We start from the raw sequence: 16,405 nt of genomic DNA, 5'->3' as shown, positions 1-16,405 counted from the left end.
TGATCCAGACATAGTACTCTCAGAGATTCATTGGGGTGAATACTTCACTTTCACTTAACATTCTCAATTACAAGGCCATATCACTCAGTATTCGAGCCTTTACTGGATCTACTTTTCAAAATCCTGGCAGCCTCCAGGTAAAATGCTTTGTGCATGTGGCATTTAACAGTAGCACAAAGAGTCCCCATGGTTCCACAGTACAGAGCAGTACAGTTGTATACAGCATATCATAAATAAGGGTTCAATATATGTTAAAAAGGACTTTCCAGTTTAGAAAACCCATTTTCTGGTTCAGTTTCTTTAAAAAAAAAAAAAAAAGCAAACGTAATCTGTCCTTTACTCACCCTTCCCAGATGCAGCGCTGAGTCCCCACTGCTGTTCCTGGTGTCTGCGGCGCTGACATCACATTAATCTCATTGCAGCCAATCAGTGAGCTCAGCTGTCTACTCGGGCATTAAGATTAGGGATGATCGAATATCACAAATATTCGGCTTCGCGAATATCCGACGAATAGGTCGCCGCTATGAGAATATTCGATGCACAATGTAAGTCTATGGGAAGCCCAATTAGTTGCTATTCAGCAACTATTCGGGTTTCCCATAGACTTACATTGCGCATTGAATATTCGCAAATAGTCGAATAGCGGCGACCTATTTGGCGAATATGGGCGTTGCTGAATATTTGAGGTATTCGATCATCGCTAATTAAGATCAGTTATTGGCTGCAGTGCTGTTGTGATGTCAGCGGTGTAAACAATGACAAACACCAGGAGCCATGACAGAGACTCCGGTGTTTGTCTATTTTACATAATGATATTTTTTTATTTTTAAGGGCTCATATAAATGACGGATCCCTGTCCATAGAGCCAGATTATCGCATGCATAGAGATATTCTCTGGTAGGCACAATGTCTAGAATATGGGAAAACATCAGCATCCATCAGAAAGCATATAGATAGCCATGTAGCACCTGTCCTATTACCATTCCTACAAAACGGATCCATAATACAACTGGGTGCCTCAGCCCTAAAGACCATTAACAGTTAGAAATATGCAATAATGGGGGACCAAAATTTTCTTATCAAGAAATATACCAATAGATGACGGTAATAGGGAGGACAACTCGCGCAGGGTTTTAAAGGTAAGCAGTACTTCTTTGGTCACTTTATACAGAGTTATACAGTACAAGGGATATGGTTTGAAATCCTGAAACATTCATAAGGCTTCTTAAGGCTAGCAAAAGAATTTACTACAAGTCGTCCTCAGAGTCCTGATCTCTCGGCCGCGACTTTAGTAATTCCAACTCCATCGATTGCGCAGATTTCAGCTTTGTATTAACCAACCTGAAAAAAGTGAAAAGATCACAGGTTAAAAAAGAGAATATAACTATCATGGATACTAAAATCTATTTCAGTCCAGTAAAATTGTAAAGTGTCAAAACTATTTACTACTAGATATTCACAATTACCCAGGTTGCCTACAATACCAAACACTGACAAGCAAAAGGATAACAATTTTTGAGCTTTTGTCTTTCAGGCTTCATATCTCACCATCCACTACAGTTTTGAGTATAATACCTTCCTTTTTTAAACAATCATCTTGGCTATTTAATACATAAATTTGACTTGCAACTACTTAGCACATGATTAGTTATGCAGACTCTTGTCATGTCACTGCATTGTTACTGTTTTGCTCCTAAAAATGTAAACTTCAATTTTTATTATTTTTTAAATCCACCTTTGGCTTTCAACATTGCCTGGATCCTTCTAGACATGCTCTCTATCACAGTCAAGCATGTCTCCACCGAAATCTGATCCCAGGTCTTTTCTACATGGTCAATGTGTTGGTGCATACTGATCGACTCATTTGGGTATGTATACAGCTTTGCCGTCAGCTATATCCACAAGTGCTCAATTGAGTTGAGGGCTGAGGACCAATCCAGCACCTCTACGTCATTGTCATTGAACCATTTATTCACCAATCTTAACGTATGCTTTAGGTCATTGTCCTGCTGGAACACTATGTCGTCCTTTTCATATATAACAGAGATAGGTCTGGTTTTTTTTTACCAGCAGCATAGATAAAAAGTACAAGTCTATGAGTCCATGAAAATCATCTGTGTGCTGTCTGTGATTAACAATGTAATGGATAGGAGAAGCTTTGTGATTTATTTATTTATCCATACGTGAAAATCACTGATGAAATACCGGTGGTAATAACTGAACCTGACCAAACAATGATAAAAATAACATCCAAAACACTGATGACATTTGTACCATTTTTTTGTGCACATGAAAAACACTGACTTCTGAATGAGGCCTTAAGCTAGGACACACGTCCAGTGATCTGAGTATTACAATGCTACATCACAGTATAATGAAGGAGAAAGTGGTCTTGGCACACAACCCACTGGATTTCATGCAACTTGCATGCCACAATGTGACCACATTTACTTTCATTATGTCATGTTGCCATGCCACAATATTCAGCTGTGTGAGAGGTGTTGGGGGCGGAAGTCGTCACATAACCACAGCCTACATGAAGTGCGGCCAAATATGAAAAAGAAAATGTGGCCTCCTGATAACGGGGCTCAGCCTCAGATGTAGCAGAGCAAAACTCATCATTAGGCCTTGGTTCCACTTGCGTATAGCTTCCGATGCGAGAGCATCGGAAGCGATATGCTAATGACCCTCTGCTGCGGGTGTCAGCCGAGGGTGATGCGACTGTGATTTGATCTTGTGATCGGATCACAGCTGTGGAGAAGAAGGAGGGAACACTTTCTTCCCATCTCCTCCCCGGCCTGTCTCTGCGTACATCAAACTGCATTCGGATGGCATGCAATTGCAGTGCGATTTTTAGATTTGTATGGGTGTGTGTGAGCTGAGTCTCACTGCCAAACGCAGCATGCTGTGATTCATTCTCATCCCGATATGGCATGAGAAATCAATCACAGATGGACACTGCCCCATAGTTTTGCACTAGAGTGAGAGCAATCCCATGTTTTATCGGATAGCACTCGTCCATGCAAAACGTAAGTGGAACCGAGGCCTTACACTGTTTGTCTAGTGCATAATATTAATTCTGCATTATAATTTCATCTTGACATTAAATACCATTACAAAGAATTCAACTATCTACATCCCAAAATATGACGCCTTTCTATAGTACTGATAGAAAAAAGGTAAAGTGCCCCAGATAGCTGGAGGTAGCAGTGCCACAGGACATTATAAACATGTCCACTTAGACAAGAAATCAACTGTTCCACTTTTTTAGTTCTCAATGATTCATAAAAAATAATTACAAATAGAAACTTCCGAGTATTTCCATGTAAAGGACGCCCGGTTTGGGTCCATAGCTGAGCTGCATTATGGATTTGGCACACATACTCAGCCATCTGTAAGGGTGGAAACACATCTATCGAGTAAAATCGGTCCGACTGGGCTGAAAAAAACTCGGCTGATTTTAGTTCACGTTAGGTGCGAGTGCAACGCAAGTGCGATGCTATTTCTGAATAAATTAATGATTTTACTAGCGTGTGTAATGCGTATTTTTTACTATGTCATCTGCCATTCAGCGCTGCTACATGGCCGCTGACAGCAGACACAGCCAGCCATGTAGCAGATCTGAATGGCAGATGACAGCAGACACAGACAGAGCCGCACAATCAGAATGAACTCGGGTGAACTTAACCCGACTTCATTGTCATGCTGCGGCTCTGTCTGTGCCGCGTCCTGATTAGCGGTCACCAGTGAAGGGCTCACCGGTGACCACTAATCCCCCGAGTGACTGAAGTTAGCAGCCCTCTCTCATACTCACCGATCCCCGGCGCCGCGCTACGCTGCACGGCATTCACACTGCTCCGGCGGCTTTTACTATTTTGAAAAAGCCGGCCGCTCATTAAACAATCTCGCATTCCCTGCTTTCCCCGCCTACAGGCGCCTATGATTGATTGCAGTGAGACACGCCCCCACGCTGAGTGACAGGTGTCACACTGCACCCAATCACAGCAGCCGGTGGGCGGGTCTATACTGTGCAGTGAAATAAATAATTAAATAATTTAAAAAAATGGCGTGCGGTCCCCCCCAATTTTAATACCAGCCACATAAAGCCATACGGCTGAAGGCTGGTATTCTCAGGATGGGGAGCTCCACGTTATGGGGAGCCCCCCAGCCTAACAATATCAGCCAGCAGCCGCCCAGAATTGCCGCATACATTATATGCGACAGTTCTGGGACTGTACCCGGCTCTTCCCGATTTGCCCTGGTGCGTTGGCAAATCAGGGTAATAAGGAGTTAATGGCAGCCCATAGCTGCCACTAAATCCTAGATTAATCATGTCAGGCGTCTATGAGACACCCTCCATGATTAATCTGTAAGTGACAGTAAATAAACACACACACACATGAAAAAATCCTTTATTAGAAATAAAAAACACAAACACATTCCCTCATTACCAATTTAATAAGCCCCAAAAAGCCCTCCATATCCGGCGTACTCCACGGACCTCCAGCGTCGCTTCCAGCATGAAGGTGACAGGAGCTGCAGAAGACACCGCCACTCCGGTCACCTCCAAGCAGCAACTGAGGTGAGTAGCGCGATCAGCTGAGCTGTCACTGAGGTTAATCGCGGCCACCGCTGGATCCTCCAACAGTGACAGCTCAGCCGATCGCGCTACTCACCTCAGTTGCTGCTTGGAGGTGACTGGAGCGGCGGTGTCTTCTGCAGCTCCTGTCACCTTCATGCTGGAAGCGACGCTGGAGGTCCGTGGAGTACGCCGGATATGGAGGGCTTTTTGGGGCTTATTAAATTGGTAATGAGGGAATGTGTTTGTGTTTTTTATTTCTAATAAAGGATTTTTTCATGTGTGTGTGTTTATTTACTGTAACTTACAGATTAATCATGGAGGGTGTCTCATAGACGCCTGACATGATTAATCTAGGATTTAGTGGCAGCTATGGGCTGCCATTAACTCCTTATTACCCCGATTTGCCAACGCACCAGGGCAAATCGGGAAGAGTCGGGTACAGTCCCAGAACTGTCGCATATAATGTATGCAGCAATTCTGGGCGGCTGCTGACTGATATTGTTAGGCTGGGGGGCTCCCCATAACGTGGAGCTCCCCATCCTGAGAATACCAGCCTTCAGCCGTATGGCTTTATCTGGCTGGTATTAAAATTGGGGGGGACCGCACGACATTTTTTTTAATTATTTATTTATTTATTTCACTGCACAGTATAGACCCGCCCACCGGCTGCTGTGATTGGGTGCAGTGAGACACCTGTCACTCAGCGTGGGGGCGTGTCTCACTGCAACCAATCATAGGCGCCTGTGGGCGGGGAAAGCAGGTAATATGAGATTGTTTAATGAGCGGCCGGCTTTTTCAAAATAGTAAAAGCCGCCGCAGCAGTGAGAAAGCCGTGCAGCGCCGCGCCGGAGATCGGGGAACAGTGAGTATGAGAGAGGAGGGGAAAATGACCGACAGACTGTGAGAGAGGGACAGAGATAGTGATGGACCGACAGAGAGAGAATAGAGACCGAGAGGGAGAGACCGACTGACAGAGAATAGTGATTGACAGACATTGTGAGACATCGCTCGTTTCCAGTGTTTTAGGAAACATGCGAGAAATGTATTTAGAAAATCGCATGTCACTAGGATGGTGTGAGTGCCGTCCCGTGACATCCGATTTTTTACATGCTCCCATAGACTTGCATTGGAGAAACTCGCAGTAGAAACTCGCAAAAAAGCAGCATGCTGCGATTTTTTTCTCAGTCCGATTTGGACTGAGAAAAAAATCGCAGATGAGAGCTGAATCATTCACTAACATGTGTCCGATTCCAATGCGAGATTTTCTCGCATTGCTCTACGGCGAGAAACTCGCAAGTGAGAAGCAGCCCTAATGGCTTTACAATCACATACGTGCAGCTCACTGCAGCCGTGCAGAATATAAAGCTCATGTGTCTGCGTTGGTATCACAAAAATAAATCAGCGTCTGGTTGTAGATTACACCAACCTGAGCCTGAAGTGTGAAGTCAACCTTATTAATTTAATGATCACATCGGACGTAAATCCAGTGATGAAGTCCCCAAGGATACGGCTTTGTGTACTTGATTGGACTGTGACTCCAGGTGAAGGATGCTCTGACTTTTGCAATCCTAATTAATTACTTGTACTAATTGCACTGGGCACTATTTTTTCACCATTAATGCACGCTCTTCCCTTGAGTATTAGCCATCGGCTTCAGCTGATTTCAATTACAAAGCGCTGAGACACTTCACCTTTAGTCAAGCGAATACCTAATTATTAAAAAGCAGTAAGTTTAAAAAATGAACGTGGAAGTTAACCCCTTCTCGATCTTTGACATAATGCTACGTGAAAGGTCGTCTCCCTGCCTTTCATCCACGCCCACATCTTGCCCAGCACATAATAGCTGATTTAATCAGCCATCACCTGCCTCTAGAAGCCGCAGGTGGATTGGAGATTCACCAGCGGCTGTTCACCAGTTAAATCCCTGTCACAATCGTCTCTCTGTTTTTGGAGACTTGTGATGGACTCGGTTGGAATCTCTCATTTCCTTCTGGGACGCTAAATTTAAACGTGGTTTCATTTCTTTCAGTGTTTAATGAGTAAATATCAGTTTTGATGTTTAGCAGTTCCTAGCTGAGTGTTTCAGCTGCAGCTGCTTTGTAGCCACACCCCTTCAGGCTTAAGTAGTGGTGTTTCCCAGCAATCCTTGCTGAAGATACAAACTCGTTCTCTGGCCACCTTGGTTGAAGGTCCTGCTTAGCAGCTGTCCTGAAGTTGGGCTTTATCCTTTTTTTCGTTGCTGTTTACCCTGTTTGTCTTACCTTTCCTTGTGTCTTATTAGTGCAGCGGTGGGACTAGCGTCCATCACCTGCCCTCTCACAAGCCAGGGTGTCTACAAGGTTTTTCTCAAGGTCACAGGTTATTCCTCAGCGACAGTTGAAGAAACTGAATAGGGACTGGCTAGTAGAGTACAGACAGCTGCAGGTTAGTGCAGGAGGTGTCCTATCTACCCCTCTCACTAGCTCCAGGGCACACCGTTTTGATCGTGTCCCCGGTGTCTTTGTTTGTTGTGTTTTTTGTTGTGCGTCAGACACCCATAGGTCTGATCGCACCTGCCATGGTCGTCACACTTGGCAATTGACAAATCCCGTGGTCAATCTTCAACAGGATTTAACACGCGCCAGCAAGGAAGCACGTCATTCCCTGCTCCCATGGGTGGCCCCATGACGTGATCGCAGGGCACCAATGGGTTGTTATTAGTGATGGGTGCTTGACACTGCTCATTACTCGATTGAACATCAGGTTGCTCTAAGACAACTTGAGTACCACGTATAATTGAAGTCAATGGGAAACTGTAGCATTTTCAAACTCAAATGCTTAAGGCTCGATCGGGTAACGAGATGTGGTGAGCACGCTCGCTGATCACTAGTTGTCATGGCAGTCAGGGGTCAGCTGATGACCTTTGTGCTTGTCATTACAATCGTCCTGTGAATGCCGGTTGCCACCCGGAAAACATAGGATAACGTGATTTCTACTGTACAGAGCAGGACTGATGCTGATACCCTGCACTGTATAGCATAAGCGATCGGTTGATCACATATTCAAATCCCCTAAAAAACTATTAAACACAATAAAAAAGTGGGGAAAAAAGCTTTTAAAAATCCAGAAAAAAACAAAAAACACAAAGATCAAATAAAAATAAGCATATTTGATATTGCTGCATTCATAAAAATCTGATCTATAAAAATATAAAATAAATTAATCCAATTGGTAAAAAGTGTACCAAAAAAAAATCAAGACGCCAGAATTACGTTTTTATAGTGGCTGCAACATTGCAATAAAACAATAAAAGCATCATATCAACCCCAAAATGATATCAGTAAAAATATCAGCTCAGGGCATAAAAAATAAAGCCTCACACAGCCCCAGATCCCGAAACGTTACAGGTCACAGAAAATGGTGACAAAAGCAAAAAAAAATTCAGAATTTTTTTTCACCACTTAAAAAAATAAAATATACATGTTTGGTATCTAGATACGCGTACTAACCTGACGAATCTTACTGTCAGGTTAGTTTTATCATATATTGAACTTGGTAAATAAAAAGCACAAAAACTAATAGTGAAATTGTATTGATTTTGCAATTTCAACGCAGTTAGAATGTTTTTCCTTCTTTCCAGTACAATATATGGTAAAATACATTGTGTTATTCAAAAGTGCAACCCATCCTGCAGAAAAAGAAGCCCTTATGTGGCTGTGTGGATAAAAAAATAAAATTTTTATGGTTCTTGGAGGAAGGGGAGATAAAAGGAGCAAAATCTGAAAATCACAAGGTCATAAAGGGTTAGGAAGAAAAGAAACTGGGTCTATTTGTCAGTCCGCACCCTTTTCCCCCCAGACTCGATCACAATGTCAAAGTTCATAAATCATCAAATTTTCATCCTGAAAAAAACAGTCTGTACTGTCATCTGTATGGCATTCATTGTAATATATCAGCAGTTAATAAAATGTACAAGATCAAATACAGCTTCCTATGTTAATAATGACGATGTATTTGTAAAAAACATAAGCTGTAAAGTTGAACCGTATGGGATCCAATATTTTTGGCGCACCCAAAAATTTGAAAGGGCGAGACACCTCCGAAATACATAAAGGAACAGAGCATGCTGTGATGTTTTAGACAGGGACATTCCGTCCGCATGAAAAAAAACAAAACTGTCATCTGAATAGCCCAATTGAATATCATTGGCCCGAGCGCTGTTTGTGTGAGGTCAGTTATTTTCACGGACAGCAAAACGTGATGGTGTGAACCCAGCCAAACAAACATGGCTGAAATTCTGCAGGAAAATGATCTGCTTATAATCACTTCCTACAGAGCTGAAGCATAGATGAATGTGAAGCTGCGATAAAAGGGTAGTACATAGCTTGAATAGACCTCCATTACAACCCGAGCTTTGGGGGGAGGCTCATGCTGCAGGAGGCTGCCTCACAACCACTGACTTCTATAGAAATAGCGAAAAGGGAGACAGGAATAGGCAAAAAATGTATACTTTTCATTACAGATTGGACTACAATATGAGACAGAAGGAAAATAATAGTGACATGTCTAGCTAGTGTATTTTTTATATGCTATCCTATCATAAATAGGGTAAAAGATCCATTTTTGAGCTCTACTTCTGTGATAGAGTGAGTTTAATATTCCCCATCTAAATACACAAATGAGTATAAAAAATGATGATGGCTCCCCGAGGAAGCCCTACGCAAAACGCGCGTTGGGGCCTGACGCTGCGTCCTCTCTTCTCCCAATAACTAATTTTTTTATGGGTGAGTGACATGGTGCGTTTTTTGAGCATCATCCATTGTTGCTTACTTGCATATTGTGCACTGGGTACTATATTGGGATATTAGAGCTTGGTCTCTCCTTCTCTATATGGACTAAAGCGGGCTTTACACACTGCGATATCGGTCCCGATATCGCTAGTGTGGGTACCCGCCCCCATCTGTTGTGCGACACGGGCAAATCGCTGCCCGTGCCGCACAACATCGCCAAGACCCGTCACACATACTTACCTGCCCGGCGACATCGCTGTGACCGGCGAACTGCCTCCTTTCTAAGGGGACGGTCCGTGCGGCGTCACAGCAACGTCACTGAGCGGCCACCCAATAGCAGCGGAGGGGCGGAGCTGAGCGGGACGTAACATCCCGCCCACCTCCTTCCTTCCGCATAGCAGCCGGGAGGCAGGTAAGGAGAGCTTCCTCGTTCCTGCGGTGTCACACAGAGCGATGTGTGCCGGAACCACCTCGTTACTGCTGCAGTAACGATTTTTGAGAATGGACCCCCATGTCACCGATGAGCGATTTTGCACGTTTTTGCAACGATGCAAAATCGCTCATAGGTGTCACACGCAACGGCATCGCTAATGCGGCCGGATGTGCGTCACCAATTCCGTGACCTCAACGAGTTTGCATTAGCGATGTCGTAGCGTGTAAAGCCCCCTTACGTTATGTGGCTCAGTTACTGATCCTATGATTTGTTAACTCAGGCCCCTATATTGACATTTTGCTTATTAACCATATGAGTACCTGTTTATTTTTATTACACATGGATTACTGTGTCACGCTGGCCTTGGTCTTACTATGGTTATGAGTTAGATGAGGGTGATGTTGGCTCTTTCCGCATTGCATTGTAGCTCCTCTGATTTTTTTATATATATAATTTTATTGCTTTCTATTTAAATATATGTAAAACAAAGTTTGTATTTTTAAACTTTGAACTTTGAATTCTTTGGACCCATTACTCCAAAATGTTTCTATAGGAATTATATATCTAGCTAGTGTATCTTTTATTTGCTATCCTATCATAAATAGGGTAAAACATCCATTTGTTAAGCTCTATATCTGTGATATAATGAGTTTAATATTCCCCATCTAAATACACAAATGAGTGTAAAAAATGATACTTACCACGTTATAACACCGAAATTCACACCGACGATCAAGAGTGCAAAGGCGTAGTGCCAACAGTAGCACATTGTAATGAACATGATATTACTGTGATCATTCTGGTTCCATTCAGGTCCACCTCCGGGGGGAAACAGCACGAAGGCAATCTGCAAGGGATTTGTAATATCATTTCAACTTATTATCATCTACTCACACAGTTCTGAAAAATTAGAGGACCACTTACAGTATTTGGCTACATTCACTTCTATTTATTTTTAGACTTTTATCATACACTTCTATACAGGTACAAAAAAAAACATGTAAAAAATGTGTGACCACAAAAAGTAGCTCCAAAAAAAGCCACAAAAATAGCTTAAAGAGGACCAACCACCAGGATTTTCCTATATAAACTAAAGCCAGTGCTATACTGGCACCATCATGCTAATTCTATACACACCTTTAGTTGTGACATCGGATGTATACTTTCTGCAATACAAGAAAGTAAAGTTTGTGAAATGCACTGTTATTTGATTGATAGCAGCTACAGAATATCTAATAGGTGGGTCGGGTTTTGCTAGTTATTCCCGCCCCAGTCTGCCTGCCTGTCCTTCCTCCCTTCCCCCTGTTATTACAGAGGGAGGAAGGACAGGTCGGGGAGGAGGAAGGACAGGCAGGCAGACAGGGGTGGGAATAACTAGCAAAACCCGACCCACCTATTAGATATTCCTTTGCACCTATCAATCAAATAACAGTGCATTTCACAAATTTTACTTGCCTGTATTTCAAAAAGTATACATTCCATCTCATAACTAAAGGTATGTATAGAATCAGCATGATAGGACCAGTATAGCACTGGCTATAGTTTATATATGAAAATCCTGGTGGTTAGTCCTCTATAAGGCTATGTTCTATAAGGCTCTATAAGGCTCTATAAGGTTAGTCCTCTATAAGGCTATTTTACTTGAATTTAATAGCAAATTCTGTTCCAAAATCCACCTCTTCAAATACTCTTCTTTTAATAATAAATAGCCTCTTAATTAATTTGGCAAGACGTGTGTACAAAACGCCAGTCTTGGTTAATCAGGTCTTTAGTTTATTAAGTACTTTTATGATGTGGATATTCCTGGCAAATCCAGATTAAAAAACTTCATGTGAACATACCCCTAAGTTTTCTAGTTTTTGTGCCTGATAAATCCATGTTTTAAAACTTTAACTGAACATACTGAGTCATAAATGGAAACCTCTCACCAAGAAATATATATATGTAGTTTTATAAGATAAGATTCAGTGTTATCTGTGGGTTAATCATTCAATCCTCTGCTCTTTCTGGGATTTTTGGTCCAGTGGGCGGTCCTATCAGTGATTGACAGTTTGTCTTACATAACTTTACATACAGAGATAGCTGCCAGTCACCGATAGGACCAAACATTGGACCGAAAATCCAAGAAAGAGCATTAAATGATTAAACCCCAGATTACACTGAATTTCATCTCACAAACTATATATCATTCTACTCTGCTCCCCCTGCACTATAACAGTGTCCTTTAAGACTAACATTTTGTATATAGTCTTTTAAAAGGGAAAGTAATAAAGAGGCGTCAAATTCATTAGAAGGTGTAATAAGATTGTCATCATAAGATAAGAAGATCCTAACATTTCAGTAAAGGCCCCGTCACACTAAGCAACATCGCTAGCAACATCGCTAGCAACATCGCTGCTAACGAACAACTTTTGTGACGTTGCTAGCGATGTTGCTGTGTGTGACATCCAGCAGCAACCTGGCCCCTGCTGTGAGGTCGTTGGTTGTTGCTGAATGTCCTGGGCCATTTTTTAGTTGTTGCTGTCCCGCTGTGAAGCACAGATCGCTGTGTGTGACAGCGAGACAGCAACAACTAAATGTGCAGGCAGTAGGAGCCGGCTTCTGCGGAGGCTGGTAACCACAGTAAACATCGGGTAACCAAGAAGCCCTGTCCTTGGTTACCCGATATTTACCTTTGTTACCAGCCTCCGCCGCTCTCATTGTCAGTGCCGGCTCCTGCTCTGTGCACATTTAGCTGCAGCACACATCGGGTAATTAACCCCATGTGTGCTGTAGCTAGGAGAGCAAGGAGCCAGCGCTAAGCAGTGTGCGCTGCTCCCTGCTCTGTGCACATTTAGCTGCAGCACACATCGGGTAATTAACCCGATGTGTGCTGTACTAGGAGAGCAGGGAGCCAGCGCTCAGTGTGCGCTGCTCCCTGCTCTCTGCACGTGTAGCTGCGTGAACTGGTAACCAAGGTAAATATCGGGTTGGTTACCCGATATTTACCTTAGTTACCAAGCGCAGCATCTTCCACGCGGCGCTGGGGGCTGGTCACTGGTTGCTGGTGAGCTCACCAGCAACTCGTGTAGCCACGCTCCAGCGATCCCTGCCAGATCAGGTTGCTGGTGGGATCGCTGGAGCGTCGCAGTGTGACATCTCACCAGCAACCTCCTAGCAACTTACCAGCGATCCCTATCGTTGTTGGGATCGCTGGTAAGTTGTTTAGTGTGACTGGACCTTAAGGCTCCTCAAGAGTGTTCACACATTTCTTACTTGCTTTGGATTTTTCCATAGCAGAACTTCGCCAAACTTCACGTGTAACATGAAGATTTTGGTGCAAATATACAGTACCTGCATCAAATCCGCTATAAGCATGCAGATATCACCCTTTCCATTGCAAATGGTGAAAATTTTCTGCACAAAGAATTGACAGGCTGAATGTTTTAAAATTTACACCACAGGTCAATTTCCACACATAAATGTATTTTAATAAATGTATTAATTTATTTAATTTATACATTTATTTACATAGTTACATAGGTTGAAAAAAGCCCTAGGTCCATCTAGTTCAACCTTCCTCCACCAATTCTACATTTTGTCACTAAATCATCTATAACCAACAATGTTGTGTGTATTGAGAAAATCATTCAGCCCTTTTTAAAACCCTGTCATAATATCTGCTATTACTACTTTTTGTGGTAGGGCATTCCACAGTCTGACTGCTCTAACTGTAAAGAACCCTTTCCTATTTAGCTGCCGGAATCGCTTTTCTTCAACAAGCAGTGAGTGCCCCCTGGTCCTTAGTATAGTCTTTGGAAGGAATAAGTCATGTGCCTATCTTTTGTATTGACCACACATGTTTTTATACATATAAGGCTAGTTTCACACTTGCGTTGTTTTGACGCAAACAGAATCCGTCACTAATGTAGTACAGTTCATTTATTTACATTGGAAGCGCGTTACTATGGCGCGTGTTTGTGTCATGCAGTACCCGCTTGTGTCCACATGATGTCGCGCTTCCACTGTAAATAAATGAACTGTACTGTATTTGTAACGGAGCCCGAATCCGTTATAATAGCGCAAATGTGAAACGGCCCTTAATGAGATCTTCTATGAGGAGTCCTTTTCTAAGCTAAACAAATCCAAATCATCATATCGGAGGCCTTCCATTCCTTGTAGTAGTCTAGTTGCCACCTTTGAACTGACTGTAACTTCCGACTATCCTTTTTAAAATGTGGAGCCCAAAACTGGATCCCATATTCCAGATGTGGCCTTACAATTTATGGAGGGGTAACAATACATTGGGATCACGGGATCTAATCTCTCTTTTTATACACCCTAAAATCTTGTTTGCTTTAGCAGCTGCTGCCTGGCATTGAGTGCTGCTGCTCAGCTTATTTGTAATGAGAATACCCAAGTCCTTCTCCTGTTCTGTAGTCCCGAGATTACTTCCATTTAATGTATACGCATTTATAGGATTACTCCTTCCTAGGTGCATTACTTTACATTTGTCAACATTAAATCTCATTTGTCAAGTATCTGCCCATTCTGACATCTTATCCAGATTGTTTTGTAATATTGTACTATCAAGGTCAGTTTTTAATATCCTACATAGTTTGGTGTCATCAGCAAAGACTGACACTTTACTATCAATCTCATCCACAAGGTCATTAATAAACAGATTAAAAATAATTGGTCCTAGCACAGATCCCTGCACTCCCCACTGTTGACCCTACCCTAATTAGAGAATGTACCATTTATGACTACTCTATCATTCCTATCTTTTAGCCAATTTCTTACCCATCTGCATATAGTTTCCCCTAGTCCTTGCTTCTGGAGCTTCACTATAAGGCTATACGAGATTCAATGAGATCTCATTTACTTTACTTTGCGGATTTTCTGCAATTTCTCCACAAAGAATCTGCTCCAAATACAGAATATGTGACTGTAGTCTTCAGCTAAGGACAAGGGGGCGCTCAATGCAAGTGGAAGAAAAGCGATTCTGGCAGGTAAATAAAAAAGGGTTCTTTACAGTTAGAGCAGTCAGACTGTGCAATGTCCTACCACAAGAGGTAGTAATGGCAGATACTATAACAGCTTTTAAAAAAGGGCTGGATGATTTCTTCAGTGCACACAACATTGTCAGTTATAAATAATTTAGTGACGAACTGTATAATTGATGTAGGAGGGTTGAACTAGATGGACCTAGGTCTTTTTTTTTGTAACTATGTAGCTGCAGCGCTCTCATAGCGTTACATCAGTAACTGTAAATACAACTGTGACCACATGAGGGCAGTAGAGATCTACAATATCAGATATCTACGTTCAAAAGTGATATGTACAAAATGTAAACGATATAATGATATAATTGCTTTAAATATTCTACATTTATACATTTCCGGCAGGATACCAGAACAAGTAAAGCTGATAAATCATGATTTTCACCAAGGCCTAAAAGAAATGAAACAGTACCACGGAGAAAGCAATCTGCATCAAGGCATCTAAATACTATTCAGCGACACTGTATTCTCTAAACCCTTATATACTGGAAGTCAGGCTGCAAATTTTGTGCAGCCAGAGAAGTTTCTTGATGCCTGGTATTAAGCGACTGCAAAAGCAAAACTAATAGAAATGGCACCTTTGCCGTTTTGCGTGACAAATCTGCATAACTCGGCTTGCTTTTGTCAAAACAGCTGCATATCTGGTCATTTTAAAGAAATCCTCCACCTAAGTGTATTATACTTCTTAGTAATAACACAGCTTGAGCGTGACATAACTTGGTTCTTACATATACTAGTGATATTCCTGTGCTGAGCTTAGTAGTAAGTCTGGTTTGCTAGGGAAAAGTCACATAACAACGCCAGTCTCTTCAAGTCTGTCCATAGCAACCATAAGGCTACTTTCACATTTGCGTTTTTTTCCTTCCGTCACAATCTTCCCGTTAACGGATTCCGCTGTTTCCCATAGACTTGCATGGATGACTGATTGTGCCAAAAGGACCTGCGTTGCTTCTGCCCAGCAGGAGGAACGCAGCATGTAACGTTTTTCTGAGCAGCGGAATCCTCAGGATTTCACTGCGCATGCTCTCTCTAGCTCCCTGCACCCGTAACCAAGGTAAATATCAGGTAACGAAGCAAAGTGCTTTGCCTAGTTATACCCGATATTTACCCTGGGTACGTGTGCAGGAAACCCGACACTTCCCCGCTTGGCTCCGCCCCCTCCCGCACTCCACTCGGCATGTATACACACACGCACACACTCACCTGTCCTCAGCGCCATGGCCCCGCTCGGCCCCACCCACCCCGCACTCTGCCCCCACACACATTCTCGGCGGCCGAGCGATCAGCTGATCACCCGGCGGCTGGCTACTGGGAGTGATCAGCTGATCACCCGGCGGCCGGCGACTGGGAGCGATCAGCTGATCACCCGGCGGCCAGCTACTGGGAGCGATCAGCTGATCACCCGGCGGCCGGCTACTGGGAGTGATCAGCTGATCACCCGGCGGCCGGCTACTGGGAGCGATCAGCTGATCGTACACAATAGTCTGCTGCCGGTAAACTGTCAAAAAAAAAAAAAAAAATGAAAACGGATTCCGTTGTTTTGCAGCATCCGTTGCATCCGTTGTGCCACTATATGCAA

General features: G+C 42.9%; 1 protein-coding gene across 1 annotated transcript in view; it reads right to left on the bottom strand.

Moving 5' to 3' along the window:
- Positions 1–617: 617 nt before the first annotated feature.
- TMEM45A (transmembrane protein 45A) overlaps positions 618–16,405 on the bottom strand; it is a 45,864-nt gene continuing 30,076 nt past the window's right edge. The window contains exons 5-6 of the mRNA XM_075335152.1: positions 10,486–10,631; positions 618–1,341 (exon numbers count right to left, since the gene is read on the bottom strand). Of these exons, the coding sequence (XP_075191267.1) occupies positions 1,248–1,341; positions 10,486–10,631 (240 nt within the window). The 3' untranslated portion in view covers positions 618–1,247. The remainder of the gene's footprint in view (positions 1,342–10,485; positions 10,632–16,405) is intronic.

Source organism: Anomaloglossus baeobatrachus, chromosome 2 (genome assembly GCF_048569485.1).
Source record: "Anomaloglossus baeobatrachus isolate aAnoBae1 chromosome 2, aAnoBae1.hap1, whole genome shotgun sequence".
Classification (NCBI taxonomy): Eukaryota; Metazoa; Chordata; class Amphibia; order Anura; family Aromobatidae; genus Anomaloglossus; species Anomaloglossus baeobatrachus.
The sequence above is the reverse complement of the archived record's forward strand: the minus strand, read 5'-3'. Positions and strand labels throughout refer to the sequence as shown.